This window comes from Rana temporaria, chromosome 6 (assembly GCF_905171775.1).
Source record: "Rana temporaria chromosome 6, aRanTem1.1, whole genome shotgun sequence".
In the NCBI taxonomy this organism is placed as follows: Eukaryota; Metazoa; Chordata; class Amphibia; order Anura; family Ranidae; genus Rana; species Rana temporaria.
Window position 1 is genome coordinate 180,033,167 of NC_053494.1, and position 22,561 is coordinate 180,055,727.

The 22,561-nt window shown below is 43.1% G+C and overlaps 1 protein-coding gene across 1 annotated transcript in view; it reads left to right on the plus strand.

The window, feature by feature from the left end:
• The window catches only part of ITGB6 (integrin subunit beta 6), a 118,936-nt gene that overhangs the window by 88,722 nt on the left and 7,653 nt on the right, over window positions 1–22,561 (plus strand). The window contains exons 10-13 of the mRNA XM_040357889.1: window positions 2,207–2,615; window positions 4,249–4,471; window positions 10,261–10,358; window positions 14,419–14,538. Of these exons, the coding sequence (XP_040213823.1) occupies window positions 2,207–2,615; window positions 4,249–4,471; window positions 10,261–10,358; window positions 14,419–14,538 (850 nt within the window). The remainder of the gene's footprint in view (window positions 1–2,206; window positions 2,616–4,248; window positions 4,472–10,260; window positions 10,359–14,418; window positions 14,539–22,561) is intronic.

The following is a 22,561-nucleotide window of genomic DNA, read 5'->3' on the forward strand; positions in this document are numbered from 1 at the left end:
TGTCTGGACAGTGCTGATTGGCCCTATGCTGATCACAGGCACTCCCAGGAAAAAAAAAACTCTATAGCAATACACACCAAACTGAGCATGTGCAGCCTGACTCCATTAACTCTGTGTTTACCCGGACCTGTTTTGGAGTCAGTGGAAAAAGGGGAGGATCTGTACATACAGGATCACACAGCCTTTTACACAATGCAGATGATTAACCCCTTGGGTTCCACAGTGAGTATAACAAGCATACGTTACTGCATATACAGACTGATTTTACTGTTGTGGAAGTTGATAGGTTTTTATGCACAACTGCACCAGACTCTGCGTGTACCAACTGTAGTAAATCTTCCCTATGTGATTCTCAGATAAGAGATCAGTTTTTTTCGGGTGGATAATGGTTGTATATCTAAAACAACCACATGGAAATGCAGAGAAAGTGTTATAATCAGTGCATAAACAATACCTTATCAAAGTGAAAATCCTGTATATATCATGTGCTCATCAAATAATTCAATTAGCAGTAACTGCGCCATAGTTCCTTCAAAAGTTCTCATACGTAAGCACAGGGGCATATAGAGAAAAGCTGGACCATCAGGACCCCTTTAAGAAATGTCTATACAATAGTATATTAATATATATTTATTCATAACATAATCTACCAGCTGGAAATTAAATATGCAGACGGCATAGCTATTATCTAAATTGTAGTTACATTATAAGCTGTATATCATATATTTGGGCACCTACCCAAGATGTTATAAGTGTTCATAACCATAGATGAAGAATGTTTCATCAATATAGCCAATGTAGGGCTTTCCCAATTAGGTGTGTAATAGACTTAGACAGAAGCATCCAAAGGATAGCTTACACATATAAACTGGAATCAATATAATGATGTATATAACATTAATGGCATTAAAATATATCAAAAGATTTTAGTTGCATCTCAGGGGAATATAAAGCACATTCTTCCCAAAAAGATAAGTCCAAGGTATAAGCCACGGGAGAGAATACATATGCACAGTGATGTATGTATAATATTTATTTTCATTTTTAGAAAAAATTGTTTACGGTATATACTGTTTTTTTTTTTTTTCAACTCACTTTCCTTGCATTTCTTAGTATATTATAGATATACCTTCATTATCCTCTTGAAGAAGCAGTTTTTGTATCTGAGAAATATGCAGTTATCTCCATTCAACTGCTAACTCTGCATCATAACATGAAAACAGATTAGATTAGATTAAAACCAGATTAGATTAAACTCCATGGCCCAGATTCTCAAAGATTTACGACGGCGTATCTCCAGATACGCCGTCGTATCTAAGCGCCTGATTCATAGAATCAGTTCCGCATAGATTTGGCCAAGATACGAGCGGCGTAAGTCTTCTACGCCGTCGTATCTTGGGGTGCATATTTACGATGGCCGCTAGGTGGCGCTTCCGTTGATTTCCGCGTTGAATTTGTAAATCAGCAAGATATGCCGATTCACGAACGTACGTATGCCCGTCACAATTAGTTACTCCGTTTACGTAAGACATACGCCGGCGTAAAGATAAAGCTGGTCTCTAGGTGGCGCAGCCCATGCAAGGTATGGACGTCGGAACAAGCGTATTTTTTTACGTTGTTTACGTAAGTCGTACGTGAATGGGGCTGTGCGTAGGTTCCGTTCACGTCACAGGCATTGAGCCGGCGTATCTTTGGGAGTAAATACGACGTGATACTGAGCATGCGCGCACATGCGCCGTTCGTTCGGCCATGCATCTACCTGGGGTCACGCTTAATTTAAATACAACACGCCCACGACCTGCCTACTTCGAATTACGCGTGCTTACGCCGGCCGATTTACGCTACGCCGCCGTAACTTAGGACGCAAGTGCTTTGTGAATACAGCACTTGCCTCTCTAAGTAGCGGCGGCGTGGCGTAAATAAGATACGCTACGCCCACACAACGTTATGCTGCCCTACGTGAATCTAGGCCAATATCTTACAAACATAGGCCTAGATTCACGTAGGGCGGCATAACGGTGCATCTCTACATTTGTGTGAATTTTGGCAAAAGTTGAGTAAATCTTGTGTGAAAACCTATATACAGTATATATATATATATATATATATATATATATATATATATATATATATATATGTATATAATGACGTGTCAGCCTGCATAAAGGAATAAAACAAGTTGATTCTTATGTATTTGTTTCTTTAGGTTTCCTTCAGTGTGACAATAAACTCAACTTCCTGCGCCAAACAAACACGACACATAGCCATAAAGCCTCTGGGTCTTCAGGAGAGCCTGGAGATTGAGATTCAATCGGAGTGCTCTTGTTCATGCAAGTCAGAAGCTGAGGAGGAGAGCCCCGAGTGCGGCCAGGGAAATGGCTCGCTGGAGTGTGGAGTGTGTGTATGTAAGCCAGGCTTCCTGGGAGCTCAGTGTGAATGTAATGAGGCCTCTCTGAACAGCAGCTCCTGCAATGAACTGGATGCATGTAGTGGCCACGGGGAGTGCTTCTGCGGACAGTGCGTCTGTAATCCATCCATATATGGACGTGTCTATGGACCTCGCTGTGAATGCAATGACTTTTCCTGTGTTCGGCACAGGGGACTTATATGTGGAGGTAAATATAACAATGGTAAAATCACGTTTTTAAACATTCTAGGCATAATAGCACAAAATGATGATGTCGTGAATAAAGGCAATCTTTTACACCAAAGAACAATAATACTGAATGTGAGCATCTCATTTTACATAAAAAATGCATTTATTACAGGTACTTATATAGTACTGTCAGTATACGCAGTGATATATATATATATATATATATATATATATATATATATATATATATTGTATATTCACCTCAGTCCCTGCCATCAAGGAGCTTACAATCTAAGGTCTTTAAAGGGGCTATAAAGGTACAATTTTCCCCTAAATAGCTTCCTTTACCTTAGTGCAGTCCTCCTTCACTTACCTCACCCTTTAATTTTGCTTTTAAATGTCCTTATTTCTTCTGAGAAATCCTCACTTCCTGTTCTTCTGTCTGTAACTCCACACAGTAATGCAAGGCTTTCTCCCTGGTGTGGAGTGTCATGCTCGCCCCCTCCCTTGGACTACAGGAGAGTCAGGACGCCCACTAACATAAAGCTCTTTTCTCTATCTGCGACGTAGAGAGCGTCCTGACTCTCATGTAGTCCAAGGGAGGGGACGAGCATGACACTCTACACCAGGGAGAAAGCCTCGCATTACTGTGTGGAGTTACAGACAGAAGAACAGGAAGTGATGATTTCTCAGAAGAAATAAGGACATTTAAAAGCAAAATCAAAGGATGAGGTAAGTGAAGGGGGACTGCACTAAGGTAAAGGAAGCTATTTAGGGAAAAAAAATTGTACCATTCACATACCAGGGCCAATTTACCTATTAGCATTTCTGGAGTGTGGGAGAATACTGTAGGACCCAGAGGAAACACACGCAGGCACAGGGAGAACATGCAGACTCCAGGCAGTGGTTGGGATTTGAACCAACAACCTTCGTGCTGCTGGTGGGCAGGGGGAAGTGCTAACCACTTAACCTCTGGCATCGTGCCGCGGGCCCCCTATCGCTGTTAAAGCGGCCAGTTCGCGCAGGAGAGCCAACCTGCTGCCGTTTAATAATGACGGCTGGTCCTTAAGTTGTTAAAGATGTGGCAAAACATATATATATATATATATATATATATATATATATATATATATATATAATGACAGTATATGATTTAGCAATCAATTACAGATATCAATATATAACAAATCCAAATTAATAGGATGACTGTATAATATCAATAAGTATTAGACGAAGGCAGGTGTGAATACAGGTCACCACAAATGCAAAAGTAAGTCATAAGTTAGGATGATATCCCACAATTTGAAGCCACAATTTTTATATTATAGAGAAAAAAGAAAATAAAAGGAAAGATTTAAAAATAATAAATAGTACAAAAAAGAAAATAAAAGCTAATGAAAATGAGGGAGTTTAGTATGATGCCTTAAATTGAGCTAGGTCTTTGAAAAAATTCCAAGCATTCCACACTTCCCTAAATTTCAAATATTGGATATACTGTATTTTAGATATTGTAAAATTATGGATCAATAGATGCTGAAACCTTTCATAGATATGAAAATTATAATTGTTTTTGGTCTATGTATCATTTGCATTAACTATGCAGCATTTCTGGTGAGACGAGGCTAAAATGTTGCGTTATGACACCTTTACAGGACATGGAAACTGTGAATGTGGAGAGTGCGCCTGCCACAGTGGATGGACCGGCCCGTACTGTAACTGTACCATAAACATAGACCCCTGTATATCAGAGAGTGGAATTATGTGCAGTGGAAGAGGTAAATGTGAGTGCGGAAAGTGTATCTGCTACGGCGCAGGCGTCTCTGGCGATACTTGTGAGAGGTGTCCAACATGTGGCGATCCCTGTGACTTTCAAAGGTAAATTGCTGTTGATGTTGTAAAATGTATTTTACATTTAGCTTTTGTTTTCCTCTGAGCAATCATGTAATAATTAGCAGTACAGTTTACAATGTACCTCCCTGGAGCATTTAGCATTGGGAAGGCTTGACCGGGGTGGGCCAAGGCTTAAAGCAGAGGTTCACCCTAAAAACATTTTTCTAACATTACATTGTGCTCACTTCCAACATTGATAGTATGCTGATTTTTATTTGTTTTGCTTTACATACCGTCGTATAGCTATTCCCCCCCCCCCGGCTTCTGGGTAGTGGCTCCCGCGGGAGTGGGCGTTCCTATGCAGGGGCTAAGTGATTGACGTGGTGACAAAAACTTCCCTCCGGCGCATAAGGCACATCACGAGTTTCCGAAAGAAGCCGAACTGCGAGTCGGCTCTATACGTCGCCTGCGCACCAACGTTTGGCTTCTTTCGGAAACTGGTGATGCGCCTTATGCGCCGGGGGGGAGTTTTTGTCATCACGTCAATCACTTAGCCTCTGCATAGGAACGCCCACTCCCGCGGGATCCACTACCTGGAAGCCGGGGGGGGGGGGGGGAATAGCTAAACGACGGTATGTACAGCAAAAAAAAAAAAATCAGCATACTGTCAATGTTGGAAGTGAGCACAGTGTAATGTTAGAAAAATGTTTTTAGGGTGAACCTCCGCTTTAATGTTTTTTAAAAGGTTGGTGTTGGCAAAGGAGAGTGGACTTTTTTTAATCTGAAAAGCTGGTAGATTTAGTGGTTTAGTGGTTTGTGTTGAGCTTGGGTATAAAACTGGCCATTTTCTATGTAAATAAGCTGAACGAGTCCTACCCTCCCCTTAGTTTAATTTGCATGGTGTCAGTGAGTTGCCACATACGTGGCAGTAGGAGGTGTTGTTTAGCTTTTCTTCTCAGGTTCAATGCTTGGGGGGGTTTTAAAGAGGAAGTAAAACCATCCATAAAACAGTTTCATTTACGGCACATGCCGGAAATGTAACACTCCCATTGGTTGTGCTCTCAACCAAACTGTCAAACCATCCAATGGCTGGTGTCATAACTGATCACGTGTGCAGCATCATGGCAGTTGTAGATTAAACAGAGGTAAAGATGGCAGCTCCCTTGGTTGAAAACAGTAGGGGGGTTTACTTACACTTTAAAACACTGTATGGATTTTCTTTGCTTGGGCCTTATGGGCTGTGGCAAGCTATTGACATTGCCAAGCCAATGGAGACTTGGAAAAGGATTATTGAGGAAAAAGGTAATAATAGAGTTGCACCTGTAAGGTTACCTAACTGGTATTGATATCTCAAAGTAGGGTTGTCCCGATACCAGTATCGGTATCGGGACCGATACCGAGTATTTACGGGAGTACTTGTACTCCCCCAAATGCCCCCGATGCCTGAATAGAATACTTGACCCGCCCCCGCCGCCGCTGCATACCGCAAAGCTGCCGCGTTAATCAGTGTGCGGGGAACATTACAGGCAGCTTTCGTTTGAATAGCTGTATTCCCCGCCGCGCCGTGTATAGACACTCCCCCTTGCTCGGGATTGGACAGATCCGTCCAATCCTGAGCAAGGGGGAGTGTCTATAAACGGCGCGGCAAGGAATGGACAGCTATTCAAACGAAAGTTGCCTGTAATGTTCCCCGCACGCTGATTAATGCGGCAGCGGCATCATCATCTACTAGGTATGGGGGACATGGCTGGATATATGTGGGGGGACATGGCTGCAATATGTGGGGGGGGGGCATGGCTGCAATATATGGGGGGACATGGCTGGATATATGTGGGGGGACATGGCTGCATATGTGGAGGGACATGGCTGCATATGTGGGGGACATGGCTGGATATATGTGGGGGGACATGGCTGGATATATATGGTGGGGCATGGCTGCAATATATGGGGGGACATGGCTGGATATATGTGGGGGGACACGGCTGGATATATGTGGGGGGACATGGCTGCAATATATGGGGGGACATGGCTGCAATATATGGGGGGACATGGCTGGATATATGTGGGGGGACATGGCTGGATATATGTGGGGGGACATGGCTGCAATATGTGTGGAGACATGGCAGCAATATGTGGGGGGACATGGCTGCAATATATGGGGGGACATGGCTGCAATACTGTATATGGGGGGACATGGCTGCAATATATGGGTGGACATGGCTGGTATATGTGGGGGGACACGGCTGGATATATGTGGGGGGACATGGCTGCAATATATGGGGGGACATGGCTGGGATATAGGTGGGGGGACACAGCTGGATATATGTGGGGGGACATGGCTGCAATATGTGGGGGGACATGGCTGAAATATGTGGGGGGACGTGGCTGGATATATGTGGGGGGACATGGCTGGATATATGTGGGGGGACATGGCTGCATTTGGGGACACATTTAAAAAAAAAGTATCGGTATTGGATTGGCGAGAACATGAAAAGAAGTATCGGTACTTGTACTCGGTCCTAAAAAAGTGATATCGGGACAACCCTATCTCAAAGTATTGCTGTTGATGTAAATTATCTGGTTCCCAATCAGGCAATTTCTACACCCCAGAGGATCTCCATGGTCTCTTTGGCTTTTAGTGTAATGTAAAAAGAAAAGGAAAAGGTGATAAGGAGTTGGTAAAAGTCTGGGGGGTATGGTCTTCTTCATGGCCATTAGTTGTCAAACCCACTAAGCCAGGAGATTTTAAGGGGCTTCAGCGACATAAAGGCATTGTCAGAGGTCTGATAGGCGATTAATACCGTGTGTCTGTAATCTTTGGTTATTGCACTTATTCTTTACTTATGATAATCACCAGTGGTGGACCGTGCATTTCACACCTAGGCCTTCAGTGTCCTACTAGAATTAATCCAACAATTTTTGTCCTTACCCTTAAAAAATTCAATACAGAAAAAACAGGGACACAGAAAAAGTGTGGTCTGGATTACCTATAAATCATCAAAATTACTTAAAGCATCATTACACCCAAAAGGAAACCTTTATTATATTGCAGCTTAACAATTCTTAGATGTGATGTCCGCATTTGTTTTCTTTTTTAGCCTTTCTTTTATTTTCATTTGATGATCTAGCCTAGTCTCTTACAGAAGTATCAGTTTAAAAGGGATAAGACAAACCATTTACCACTAAGGCTTCTTTCACACTATGGATTGTATGTCCGTTTTATAATATCAGTATTACACCTATTAACGGACGTTTATTAACGGATTTAATAACGGATACATACGGATAAATATTTTACCATTCTTCCTTTATTGAAAACGGATAATGTTTATCCGTATATATCCGTATACATCCGTTATATCATTCCTTTCTAACGTCCGTTAATAAAAACCATTTCACCCTTTCTTGAAGTCCAGCTCCAGAAGTCTTTACTGAGCATGCTCAGTAAAATGAACGTCCGTTAACATAACAGACATTTACGGAGACATTTACTAACGTCCGTGCGCCATAGACTTCAATGTTAAAATATAACGGACGTTAATATATCCGTTACTTGCAACAGACAAAAAATGGACAAAAAATAGTGCAAGACCCGTCACATATTCCGTTACAACTAACGTCCGTACGTTATAACGGACTATTACGGATCTTTACGGAACATAAAAAAATCCCATAGACTTTAATGATATTTTATAAAGGACGTATAACTTCCGTTTTTTAACATTATCTGACGGATTTTAATACGGATTATTAAAACGGATTTATTTTGTAGTGTGAAAAGGGCCTAACAGGGATGCTTATAATGGTCAGTTTTATTGATGTAAAACTTTCATATATCCCAGAAGTCTACAGAAGTAGAGATACACAGAGGTCTGCTGTGTCCATTTACATCAGGCTACATCTGATCTGTCACATTTAGGTCTGGAAAAATAGAAAAGGATGCAGACAAGATTGTCTTCTTGCTAGATGTCCCCAGTGTCACCAACTCAAAATCTGATTGATTAAATCTACAGTTTTATTGACATTTACCAGGTGCCTGCACTGTTAATTCTGAATGCCTCAAGGCAGATTTCTTTGACCCTGGCAACACGTGATGGCTATCATGGCTGAGATATGATTGAATAAAAGTGCTAACATTACTGGAAGCAGTGAAACAAAGTCAAAAAGCTATGAAAGGAACAGAATAGACTTTTGGGAATAACACATTCATAGAAAAAAATACATTAAAAGACAAGTCGGCTATTCTGATGCCGCGTACACACGATCGGTCAAACCGATGAGAATGGTCTGATGGACCGTTTTCATCGGACCAAACCGATCGTGTGTGGGCCCCATCGGTTATTTATCCATAGGTTAAAAAAAGCAATCTTGTTTTAAATTTAACCGATGGACACCTAACCGATAGAACAAAACCGATCGTTTGTAGGCACGTCCATCGGTTAAAAATCCAGGCATGCTCAGAATCAAGTCGACGCATTCTTGGAAGCATTGAACTTCGTTTTTTTCAGCACGTTGTTGTGTTTTACGTCACCGCGTTCTGACACAATCGTTTGTTTAACCGATGGTGTGTAGGCACGACTGACCATCAGTCAGCTTTTGACTCGACATAAAGTTGTGACCAGCTCTGGGTTCAGTTCGAACCCATGTTCAGGTAAACCTGGAAGTCAGCTGTCAATGACATAATTGACCTAATATGGCCATGTGGCCTTGTTAGATTAATGATATCATATGCATCCCTGCCCCTTTGTATACATGCAGCCCTGGGGTAGGGAATGTTCCAGCCAGGGCCGGAGCTACCACTAGGCAAACTTGGCAGCCACCTAGGGTGCACTGCTGCCTAGGAGCACCCAGCTGCTGGTTTCCCTCTGCGTCTGCATGCTCTGCAGGCTGCAGCATGTAACTAACTCAGTCTCAGGCAGCTGCTCCATCTGACCGGTAGTGTAATTAGAGGCGCAGCACTGAAGCCAGCGCTAGGGGAAGTAGAGACGATGCTTCCTGTATAGCGGCGCCTTCTGTCACATGGGCAGGGCAAAGGGGTGCAGTCAGGGGTGGAGCCAATGGGTTTCGCCTAGGGTGTCAAAAATCCTTGCACCAGCCCTGGTTCCAGCTGCAGCTCATTGGCCCAGGAAGAACATCTGCCTTCTGGGTTCGGACCAAACCCAAATGTAACTTCTAAAGTCAACCCCCAACCCGTGTCTTCAAACTAACTGTGAATCTCAAGTGAAGTTTATAACATTACTGTACTAAATAAAAAATATTTTCAAATTTTGATTCCTTTAAAAAAAAAAGCAAGTCTCACTAAAATCTCTATGCCAAAACTTGATGATCTTTTATAGCTTAGCCTTAGAATATTGCGTCTCGCTGGCAAAAATGTATTTTAAGCTAGAGAGCCAAGGGGGCCCAGGTAATGATTTTGCTAGGACCCCTTGGTGTAAGTAAATGTAGATGAAGCCACTTCATTATTTTTAAAGCATTGCCCTATTTACCAGATCCTTTTGAATGTAATACTCTAAATAGAGTTTTGATGAATTTTGGGCCCTCGGGCTGTGACAGGAGCAAGGTCAGGAGTCTGGAACATGACATCTAAGCTATGAAAAAAACTGATTATGCATTGAATTCAGGTAAGATGACTAAAGAGCTGTTTATCATACAGAATTGTCTGACAAAGCTAGCCTGCAGGATATCTATGCAATTCATGAGATAGTGGAGACTTTTTAAAGCTGCTTTCAGCACAATGACTTAGGTCCTGCGAAATGGAATGCTTGGCTCGGCGTTGGCTGGGACACGTATGTTGTCTTCATAGTGACCGATGAGCTATGTGTTGTTTCTCCTAGACCCTGTGTAGAATGCCATCTGTTTTCAGAGGAGGAGAAAAGAGCAGCATGTGCAGAAACATGTCACCTAATGGATGTCACGGTCAGCAAAGATCAAGGTTCGTAGTAATAAGTTTGTACTAAGTAGTATGCTTGTCGTAACTGGTATTGCAATAAAGCTTTCAAAGATATTCTTTCACAGGGTTATTTTGACCCTACATGGGGATGATGTCATCCCTGGCACCAAATGATGTCACTATGCCTTCCACTATAAAAAAGTAACACTAATAGGTGGATTCAGATAGGTTTACGCCGGCGTATCAGTAGATACGCCGTCGTAACTCTGAATCTACGCCGTCGCAAATTTAGGCGTATTCTGGAAACCAGATACGCTTAAATTAGGCTAAGATACGAGCGGTGTAAGTCTCCTACGCCGTCGTATCTTAGGGTGCATATTTACGCTGGCCGATAGGTGGCGCTTCCGTTGAGTTCGGCGTAGAATATGCAAATGACTAGATACGCCGATTCACGAGCGTACGTGCGCCCGTCGCAATTAGTTACGCCGTTTACGTTAGAGATACGCCGGCGTAAAGATAAAGCTGCTCCCTAGGTGGCGCATCCCATGCAAGGTATGGACGTCGGAACAGGCCTATCTTTTTACGTTGTTTGCGTAAGTCGTACGCGAATCGGGCTTGACGTAATTTACGTTCACGTCGAAACGGCGTACTTTGGAGCAATGCAATGCAATCACGTCGGGTCACCAGTCATTTACATAAAACACGCCCCCCTGTTCCACATTTGAATTAGGCACGCTTAGGCCGGCCCATTTACACTACGCCGCCGTAACTTAGGAGGCAAGTGCTTTGTGAATACAGCACTTGCCTCTCTAACTTACAGCGGCGTAGCGTATATGCCATACGCTACGCCTGCCTAACGTTGCGCCCGCCTACGTGAATCTGGCTATAAAAGTTCTCTTCTTATCTGGTTTCATACATGTGTAGAATTCTGTGTTAAGTTGGCCATATACTGTTCAATATTCCGCTGATTCCTGCTGGCTTTGCCAAAATTTGAGTAGTGTTTGACCCTACTGGCACTGTTCAATTGAATTTTGTGGAATGAGTCTGCCAGAAAATTGTTAGCCGAACACCTGCATCCAATCAGATGCAGGCACTAGTTATGAGTTCTGGCTGACCGGTGGTGCCCAGTAGGAGCTGTTGGTGTGGATGGAGCTCAGGGTATCTGCCCCATTTTTTGAATGATAATAGCATTCCTGACAGGAATCAAAATCAAGAACTGATTGTATACGCTGATGTTAATGAATATTCTCATCCCATTTAACTGGCAGTGGGCATGAGTTATAAACAGACCAATGTACAAATTAAAGTGATATTAAAGGCATAGTTTAAAAAACCTGCTTTGTGCAGTGATTTTGCACAGAGCAGCCCCACTTTTCTTGTTCTCCGTTCCCCCCGCCGGCGCTCCAGGCTCCTTCCCCTTGACCTGGTGAATGCTCGCTCTTGAGCCCGGCTCTTTGCATCCATAAGACACATATAGCTCCTCCCCCTGCTCTCTCCTCATTGGCTGTGATTGACAGCAGTGGGAGCCAATGGCTTCCGCTGCTTGCCTCAGCCAATGAGAAGAAAGAGATCTGTGACAGCTGAGACTCCTGTGCACATTGTTGAATTGAGAGGGGACGGGACTCAGGTGAGTATTAGAGGGGACTGTGGGGGGAGCAGCACACAGGATCCACAAAGAACTGCCTATCTTTAGGCATGCGTAGCGTATCTCAGATACACTACGCCGCCGTAACTTAGAGCGGAGGTTCCTTATCCAGAAAGAATTTGCACCGTAAGTTACGGCGGCGTAGTGTAAATGTGTCGGCGTAAGGGCGCGAAATTCAAATGACTAAGATGTGGGCGTGTTTTATGTTAATTCATCTTGACCCCACGTAAATGACGTTTTTTTTAATGGCGTATGCGCCGTCCGTGGGGGTATCACAGTGCGCATGCTCGAAATCACGTCGCAAATAGTCAATGCTTTCGACGTGAACGTAATTTACGCAAAGCCCTATTCGCGAACGTTTGATGCAAACGACGTAATCGACAAAATCGCTGTCCCGACATCCATACCTAACATTGCGTACACCTCATAGAGGCAGGGGTAACGTTACGCCGAAAAAAGCCTTACGTAAACGAGGTAAAAAAAATGCGCCGGGCGGACGTACGTTTGAGAATCGGCGTATCTAGCTAATTTGCATACTCTACGCGGAAATCAACGGAAGTGCCACCTAGCGGCCAGCGTAAATATGCACCTAAGATCCGACGGCGTACTAAGACGTACGTCAGTCGGATCTAGCCCACATTCAGGCGTATCTTGTTTTGTGGATACAAAACAAAGATACGACGGCGCATCGTAGAACTTACGCGGCGTATCAATAGATACACCGCCGTAAGTTCTTTGTGGATGGAGGATTATTGCGGTGCCAGTTATAAAAACCAGACGTATTGTTATATCAAAAATAGAAAATGTTATTCAATTCATACAAAGATTAAAATCGGCTTTACAACATTCAATGGTGGGAGCTATATGTAGAGACAATTTTCTTGAACAAGTCTACCCTACTAGTTTCGCCCTTAGGCTTCCTCAGGGTTTTTAGGACTTGATCGTCTCAAGAGAGGGCTCCAAAGTACTGCATGCAACCTGGTGAGGTAGCCCCTCAGGGAGATGATAGGATATTCTGACCTCAATTTGGCAGCTGAGATCCCAATGATGAAATCAAATTTGGGTCTAAGGCAGCTGACAGTGAATATAGAGACACTGAATCATCAAGGTGTATACACACTGAGAGCACCCTCAGCTAGGGACACTGTAAGAACCCCATCCACGAGCGCATGGGATTCTATCTGACATTTATTGCAGATTTTATTCCCCACTTTATATCTGCCAGCGCTCAGGGTGCTCTCAGTGTGTATACACCTTGATGATTTAGTGTCTCTATATTCACTGTCAACTGCCTTAGACCCGAATTTGATTTCATCATTGGGATCTCAGCTGCCATATTGAGGTCAGAATATCCCATCATCCCCCTGAGAGGCTACCTCACCAGGTTGCATGCAGTACTTTGGAGCCCTCTCTTGAGACGATCAAGTCCTAAAACCCCTGAGGAAGCCTAAGGGCGAAACTAGTAGGGTAGACTTGTTCAAGAAAATTGTCTCTACATATAGCTCCCACCATTGAATGTTGTAAAGCTGATTTTAATCTTTGTATGAATTGAATAACATTTTCTATTTTTGATATAACAATACGTCTGTTTTTTATAACTGGCACCGCAATATACTCCATCCTCTCAAAACCCTCTATTTAACCTATTTTGGATGAGGTGCCATATGTTTAAGAGGACCTTCGATCACTAACCTCTCACCAAAATCTAAAAATGGTTTCAGGTAGGGATTACATTACAGGCACACAAATAATTCTTCCGGAAAGCACTCAGTGGTTTTCCTGTAATAACACATAAAATATATAAGCTGTTTCAGCCACAGTTACAATCTATTCTCCGACCATGTACAGGATCTTATCAGCGTGTATCTGCCACTAAGCAGGGAGTAATACATCACTCAGAGAGACCTTAACCATAAATAACTTTTCCTCGTCTTTCTGCAAGCGAGTCACATTTCACAGGGTTGACATTCCTGGTTTTCGTTACTTAAGTGATTCCAACTGTTGTGACAATCTATAGCAAGCCATGCATGGTAAGACACCGCCTTGGGGTATCACTATGCCTCAATAAAAGACCGAACAGGTAACTGGAAGTAATAGAAAACACTTGGTTGCCTTTTAACACAAATGAGACTATTATGTTCTTCTGGCTCAGTCCAAGTCACATTGTTAAGGCCTGCTGAATTAGGCGGCCATTTTGTGCTTCAGATGAGCAGCAGTGACTGACATATCCGGAATGTACTTAGACAAGAATAATCAAAGCCAGACGCAGGTATGTCCCTGTAACCAAGACAGGGAAAAAAAACACAAAGAAATATTGAACTTTCTCGGGCAATTTTCTCCATCTGCTTCCATCTTAACCATTGGTGAGCTTGGACTTGACATGACAATCCATCAGACCTTTTGTTTTGATGTCATGCATTTTATTTCAGCTGTCTCTTTCCCTTCTCATCCCTTCAGATTTCTCCGAGGATAAATCTATTTTCTGTAGCATGCAAGGTGAAAATGAATGTGCTATTACATTTTGGATGGCCACGGACGAGCTCGGAAAGAAAGTCATTTATAACCTGCGCCAAAACGGTAGGCATTTAATATTGTCTGTCACAGATTATAATGTGAGCGGTGGAAATGTGACAAATTGAGCTGGCCTAACAAAATGGCTGGCAAACACAATACGGCTATTTAGTGCATATATCTTATCTCGTTTACCGCTGACAGGGAGCACGGAAATATGTTTTCCTAAGCAGTGCCCATTATCAGGCTTATGCAAAGCAGGCAAATATACAGCGTGGAAAGACATATTGATTGAATTTTAAGAAGCTTTCGAATCTGTCCCGAAGATCCCTCCCATATGATACATCGTATAGAGTCTTATTACAATATATAGGTTTAAATTGTATATTGGCAATTTATTTTTATGCTGAATTCTGCATCCAGAAATCTAAAAAAATAAAAATATAAACATTTATGGTAAAGGAAAAGTAGGGAATGTTTTTTTTTTTTTTTTTGTCAAATTCGTTTATTGGGTTTAAAGTAAAGAGAAAACAGTAGATACAATTGACAATTTTACAGAAAAATAAAAATGGTATCATGTAATAAGACAGTATTTGAAACATAGAAAAATCCAATAAATATTTGTAGATCCTATGAGGAATATTAAAGGAATCATTAAAGCAGGTTATAGTCAAACCAATCATGTTAGTCTATTGCATTTGAACTCATATAAAATATTATAGAATATTGTGATATAAATGGAACCGGATATAATTATGATATGAACTATAGCTATGGAGCAATTGTAATTTTAGCAATGGGGAATGTTTTTTTTAAAGCTTTTCTTTTAGTACTTCTTTATTTCATGCCTAAGCCTATTTATGACATTTGGTGTTTACGAGTTAAAATCCATATTTTTGGCTAGAAAATTACTTAGAACCCCCAAATATTATATATATATATTTTTTTAGCAGAGAATCTAGAGAATAAAATGGCGATTTTTGTAATATTTTATGTCATACGGTATTTGTGCGGCGGTGTTTTAAACACAACTTTTTGGGAAAAATTTACTTGAATTTTAAAAAAGTGAAAAAGTAAAATTAGCCCAATTTTTTTGCATAATGTGAAAGATGATGTTACGCCGAGTAAATATATACCAAGCATGTCACGCTTTATAATTGCACGCACTCATGGAATTGCGACAAACTACAGTACCTAAAAATCTCCATAGGCGACGCTTTAAACTTTTTTTACAGTTACCAGGTTAGAGTTACAGAGTAGGTCTAGTGATAGAATTATTGCTCTCGCTCTGACGATCGCGGCGATACCTCACATGTGTGATTTGAACACCGTTTTCATATGCAGGCGCGTCTTCCGTATGCGTTTTCTTTGTTGCGCAAGCTCGCGGGGAGGGGGGCGCTTTAAAAATGTTTTTTTATTTTTCTTATTTTTTTATTTTTTTTATAATATTAAATTGTGTTTTTTTTATTTATTTTTTACATTTTGATCACTTTTATTGCTGTCACAAGGAATGTAAACATCCCTTGTGACAGTAATAGGTGGTGACAGGTACTCTTTATGGAGGGATCGGGGGTCTAAAAGACCCCTGAGCCCTCCTTTGCACTTCAAAGTATTCAGATCGCGGAAAACGGCGATTCTGAATACTGTGTACTTTTTTAATTCCGGCGCCATTGGCAGACGAGAAACCCGGAAGTGACGTCATGACGTGGCTTCCGTGTTTTCAATGCGGAGACTGAATCGAAGCCATTTACGGCTTAGTGTCAGTCTCCGCCTGGACACAGAAGGTGGCGGATCGAGGATTGGGTCTCCCGGTGGGACGGGAGGGCCTGTCAGAGCGGCGAGAGGCGTCAGGAGGCCCGCTCCTCCGGCATAACAACCGAGTGGCTTTTTGCCGCATCGGTTGTTATGTTTGGATAGCCGATCGCCGGCTCTAAACAACGGTACCGGGATGATGCCTGCGGCTGCAGGCATCATTCCGGTATAACCCCCAAAAGCCGAGGACGCATATATGCGTTCCGTCGGCGTGAAAGGGTTAAAAGGGTTGTTAAGGTTTGTTTTTTATTTTCTAAATAGGTTCCTTTAAGCTAGTACATTGTTGGTTCACTTACATTTTCCTTCGATTTCCCTTCTAAATGTTTTTTTGTCCGAATTTCTCACTTCCTGTTTCTCCTCAGTAAGCTTGCCCCCATCATCCGAGCCGTTCTGGCTGGGGGTTAGTCAGCCAGAACAGCTTACTGAGGAGGAACAGGAAGTGAGAAATTCAGACAAAGAAAACAAAGAAAAAAAACATTTAGAAGAGAAATCGAAGGAAAAGGTTAGTGAACCAACAATGTTAAAGGAACCTATTGAGAAAATAAAAAACAACCCCTCTAAGGTCACCCAGCATGCAAATGTACAGCAAAGGACAACAACAATGCACATGACCTTTTTTTTACATACAGTATCTGAAAAAAGTAAGTACACCCCTCACATTTTTGTAAATATTTCATTATATCTTCTTATGTGACAAGACAATGTAAAGTAGTGAGTGTACAGCTTGTATATAAGTGTAAATTTGCTGTCCCCTCAAAATAACTCAACACACAGCCATTAATGTCTAAACCACTGGCAACAAAAGTCAGTACACCCCAAAGTGTCAATATTTTGTGTGGCCACCATTATTTTCCAGCACTGCCTTAAAGGGGTTGTAAAGGTACATTTTTTCCCCCCCTAATTAGCTTCCTTTACCTTAGTGCAGTCCTCCTTCACTTACCTCATCCTTCCATTTTGCTTTTAAATGTCCTTATTTCTTCTGAGAAATCCTCACTTACTGTTCTTCTGTCTGTAACTCCACACAGTAATGCAAGGCTTTCTCCCTGGTGTGGAGAAAGCCTCTTGAGGGGGCGAGCAGGAGTGTCAGGATGCCCACTAACACACAGCTTCTTTCTCTATCTGCTCGCCACCTCCCCCCTCAAGAGGCTTTCTCCACACCAGGGAGAAAGCCTTGCATGACTGTGTGGAGTTACAGACAGAAGAACAGGAAGTGAGGATTTCTCAGAAGACATAAGGACATTTAAAAGTAAAATGGAAGGAAGAGGTAAGTGAAGGAGGACTGCACTAAGGTAAAGGAAGCTATTTAGGGAAACATTTTTTTTATCTTAACAACCCCTTTAACCCTCTTGGGCATGGAGTTCACCAGAGCTTCACAGGTTGCCACTGGAGTCCTCTTCCACTCCTTCATGATGACATCACAGAGTTGGTGGATGTTGGAGACCTTGCGCTCCTCCACCTTCTGTTTGAGGATGCCCCACAGAGGCTCAATCGGGTTTAGGTCTGGAGACATGCTTGGCCAGTTCATCACCTTTACCCTCAGTTTCTTTAGCAAGGCAGTGGTCATCTTGGAGGTGTGTCTGGGGTCGTTTTCATGTTGGAATACTGCCCTGCGGCCCAGTCTCCGAAGGGAAGGAATCATGCTCTGCTTCAGTATTTCACAGTACATGTTCCCTCAATGAACTGTAGCCCCCCCAGTTCCGGCAGCACTAATGCAGCCCCAGACCATGACACTCCCACCACCATACTTGACTGCAGGCAAGACACACTTGTCTTTGTCCTCCTCACCTGGTTGCTGCCATACTCGCTTGACACCATCTGAACCAAATAAGTTTATCTTGGTCTCATCAGACCACAGGACATGGTTCCAGTAATCAATATCCTCAGTCTGCTTGTCTTCAACAAACTGTTAGCGGGCTTTCTTGTGCATTATCTTTTGAAGAGACTTTTGGGACGACAGCCATGTAGACCAATTTGATGCACTGTGTGGCGTATGGTCTGAGCACTGACAGGCTGACCCCCACCCCTTCAACCTCTGCAGCAATGCTGGCAGCACCCATACGTCTATTTCCCAAAGACAACAGGCTAGATTCAGAAAGCCCGCCGTAAGTTTGTGCGAGCGTAGCGTATCTCAGATACGCTATGCCGCCGTAACTTAGTGAGGCTGGGGCTGTATTCACAAAGAACCTGCGCCCTAAGTTACGGCGGCGTAGCGTACATCTGCCGGCGTAGGCGCGCCAAATTCAAATTCTGAAGAGGTGGGCGTGTTTTATGTAAATAAAACATGACCCCACGTGAATGACGTTTCTCACGAACGGCGCATGCGCCGTCCGTGAACAAATCCCAGTGCGCATGCTCCTAATCACGTCGCAAATAGTGAATGCTTTCGAGGTGGACGTAATTTACACAAAGCCCTATTCGCGAACGACTTACGCAAACGACACAAAAATTCGACGCTGGCCCGACGTCCATACTTAACATTGGTTGCTCCTCATATAGCAGGAGCAACGTTACGCCGGAAAAAGCCTTACGCAAACGACTTAAAAAATTCCGCTGGGCGCACGTACGTTTCTGAATCGGCGTATACAGCTCATTTGCATATTCTACACTGAAATCGACAGAAGCGCCACCTAGCGGCCAGCGTAAATATGCAACTAAGATACGACGGCGTAAGAGACTTACGCCAGTCGGATTTTATCCTAATTTCGGTGTATCTTGCTTTCTGAATACAGAAAAAAGATACGCTGGCGCAGCTTTGAATTTAAGCGGCGTATCAATAGATACGCCAACGTAAATTCTTGCTGAATCTAGCCCATCTTCTGCATATGACACTGAGCACGTGCACAAAGGAAGGGGGGCGACCAACTCCATATTATTGTCCCTGGTTTTAGAAAGGGATGTCCGTCAAGCTCAGATAGGTGTGATGGTCATGTGCTGTCCTCTAGTTGCATCACAACAGATGAGATCACCTGTTTCCTGCAGCTCACCATTACAAGATCAGCTAATACAGTGATGGCCAAGGTGGTGACTTGTCTCCAGGGAAGTATTTTGAATTACATTTTTGTAAATCACAGTCCTTCTCTGGTGTTGTCTGACGTGGATTCCCCCGAGTAATCATCAGTCCGTTCGTCTGTCAGCATTTCCCAGCTGTCTCAAAGCTGAAGTGTCACATGACACTCTGATCAATTTCTAAAGAATGAAAATAAGAGCCTTTGAGCCGGCAGAATGGCGTGCAAACATTTCAGTCGAATGACGTGTATTGCCACGCAGAACGGCTTGTTTTGCTCAAGGGTTTTCATTTTCTATATCATGTTGTAACACTTGCATGAATTTTCCTATAAAATGTTGCCTATATGGGCAAGCCATCCAATGTATGAGTGATCTATGCTTTATTGGGGTATATACATAAAAGCTGTCAGGAGAAGACAATGGGGCTGATTTTACTAAAACTGCAGAGTGCAAAATCTGGTGCAGCTCTACATAGAAACATCCGCTTCCAATTTTTTTTTTTTTTTTGTCAAAGCTTAATGCCGCGTACACACGATCGGAATTTCCAACAACAAATGTTCGATGGGAGATTGTTGTCGGAAATTCCGACCGTGTGTAGGTTCCATCTGCATTTGCTGTTGGAATTTCCGACAACAAAAATTTGAGAGCTGGTTCTCAAATTTTCCGACAACAAGTTTTGTTGTCGGAAATTCAGATCGTGTGTACACAATTCCGACGCACAAAATTCAACGCATGCTCGGAATCAAGCAGAAGAGCCGCATTAGCTATTGAACTTCATTTTTCTTGGCTCATCATACGCAGTTGCGGCTGGTACTCAAAATTTTTGAGGGGGCGCAAACGGAAAAAAAAATTGCAGCCTCACTGTGCCCATCAAATGCAGCCACTGTGCCATCAATTGTCACCACTGTGCCATGCCATCAAACGCAGCCACTGTGCCATTAATTGTCACCACTGTGCCATGCCATCAAACGCAGCCACTGTGCCATCAATTGTCACCACTATGCCATGCCATCAAACGCAGCCACTGTGCCATCAATTCGCACCACTGTGCCATGCCATTAAACGCAGCCACTCTGCCATGCCATCAAACGCAGCCACTGTGCCATCAATTGTCACCACTGTGCCATGCCATCAAACGCAGCCACTGTGCCATGCCATCAAACACAGCCACTGTGCCCTTTAATTGTCACCACTGTGCCCTTTAATTGTCGCCGCTGTGCCCTTTAATTGTCGCCGCTGTGCCCTTTAATTGTCCCCACTGTGCCCATTGTCCCCACTGTGGCTATTGTCGCCACTGTGCCCATTGATGTCGCCGCTGTGCCCTGTAAAGTGCCCCTTCCCCCCCCCCCTGCCCGGCACTCACCTTTACTGGAGTCAGCCATCCGCGTCCCTCGATGTCTTCTACCGCCCTCGATGACTGACAGGCGTCTCAGCCAATCAGGTTACCAGTAGCCAGAATCAGCCAACCTGATTGGCTGAGACGCCTGTCAATCTTATCCAAGGAGCGCATCCCTAGTGCGTTCCTTGTATAAGCTTCCGGGACCCGAGGGCTGTACTCGGAAAAGCCTATCAGAGCCGTTGGCTCTGATAGGCACTTCCGTACAGCCAACCAGCTGCCGTTATTCAGATGGCCGGACATGAGCGCCGACCATCTGAATAGAACATTGGCAGCGGCGATAATAACAGAGATTCGTGCAATGCATGAATCTATGTTATTAGACTCAGTGGCGGTGAGAGCCAGAGGGGGGCGGCGCTCCATCGCCCTCTATGGACGAACCGCCACTGGTCATACGGCTTTCTCAGCTCGTCTTACGTGTTGTACGTCTCCGCACTCTTGACGTTAGGAATGTAACAACATTTGTGTGTATGCAAGACAAGTTTGAGCCAACATCCGTCGGAAAAAAATCCACGGTCCGATCGTGTGTACGCCGCATAATTGAACAAGCTGAAGTTATAAGCTGATTGGCTACCATGCACAGCTGCGCCAGATTTCATACTCTTCATTTGTAGTAAATTAAGGCCCATTTCACACTGCCGCAACTTGAAATTTGTGCTATTTTGCCACGATTTTACCTCAATTTAGTGGCTGCAATTTTGCTGAGATTTCAGAGAATGCCTCTGTAAACTTGAGGTCTGTAGACCTTTTGGGGCTTTTGCTATAAGTATTCATATAAAGCGCATTATACCCAAAAAGAAAAAAAAAAAAAAGAACATATACATTGTAATCTTTTGATTTTCAACTATGTTTTGGAATGAAAGCTGTCAGTTTTGTTCATCTTTCATCAATAGTAGTTTATGCCAAACATTATTAGAGCCACAATAAAGCCATTCAGATGTTTATCTCGTTTGCTACATGAAAGAGGATTTGTCTCCGAATATAAATCTCAATACCTTGTTTTGTCTGATAACAGCTGTTTAATATCCTCAGGTCTGCAATATGTCTGTAAAGCAGCGCTTGGCTCACAGTGACATCTAGTGGTTGCAGAATAGACCGCAAGCTATTATTTAGTCCTCATTATGCAAAGCTTTTTTCTTCATTTTGGTTGGAATGGGGAGGCTTATAACCCGTCAGATTTTTTTTTCCGCCATCTGTTTCCCATTGCAGAGATTTCCCTTAATTTCATGTCCCATAGCCAAACAGGAAGTGAGAGGAAATCCCTACAAATGAACTACTTAAAGCGGGGTTTCCATTCCGTTTTTCAATTTTTATTAATGTGCCCACAAATTGCTGTGTATGAGCTGACGAACAATGACTGCAATTTGGGCAAACGAGCCACATTGGCACCACTGCGCAAACCGCTGTATAGGTACGTCGTTCCCTTTAAGAGCTATAGAAGACATGCCGGCCGCGAGGGGGCGGCGGGCATGATCGCTGCCGGCGACCCGCGATTGTGGGCACGAGAGCAAGAGCTAGGATTTGTGTATGAAAACACGAAAATCCCTGTTCTGTCTGGGGACAATAGACAGATCGTGTGTTCCTACCAACCTACCAAGTAGGAACAACGATATCTCTCCTCCCCCAGTCAGTCACATCCCCATACAATTAGAATCACTCATGAGGGAACACATTTAACCCCTTTATTGCCCCCTAGTGTTAACCTTTTTCCTGACAGTGACATCTACACAGTAATCAGTGTATATTTATAGCACTGATTGCTGTATAAATGTCAATGGTCCCAGAAATGTGTCAAAAGTGTTTGATCTGTTTGCCGCAATGTTGCAGTACCACTAAAAATTGCAGATCACCACCATTACTATTAAATATAAATAT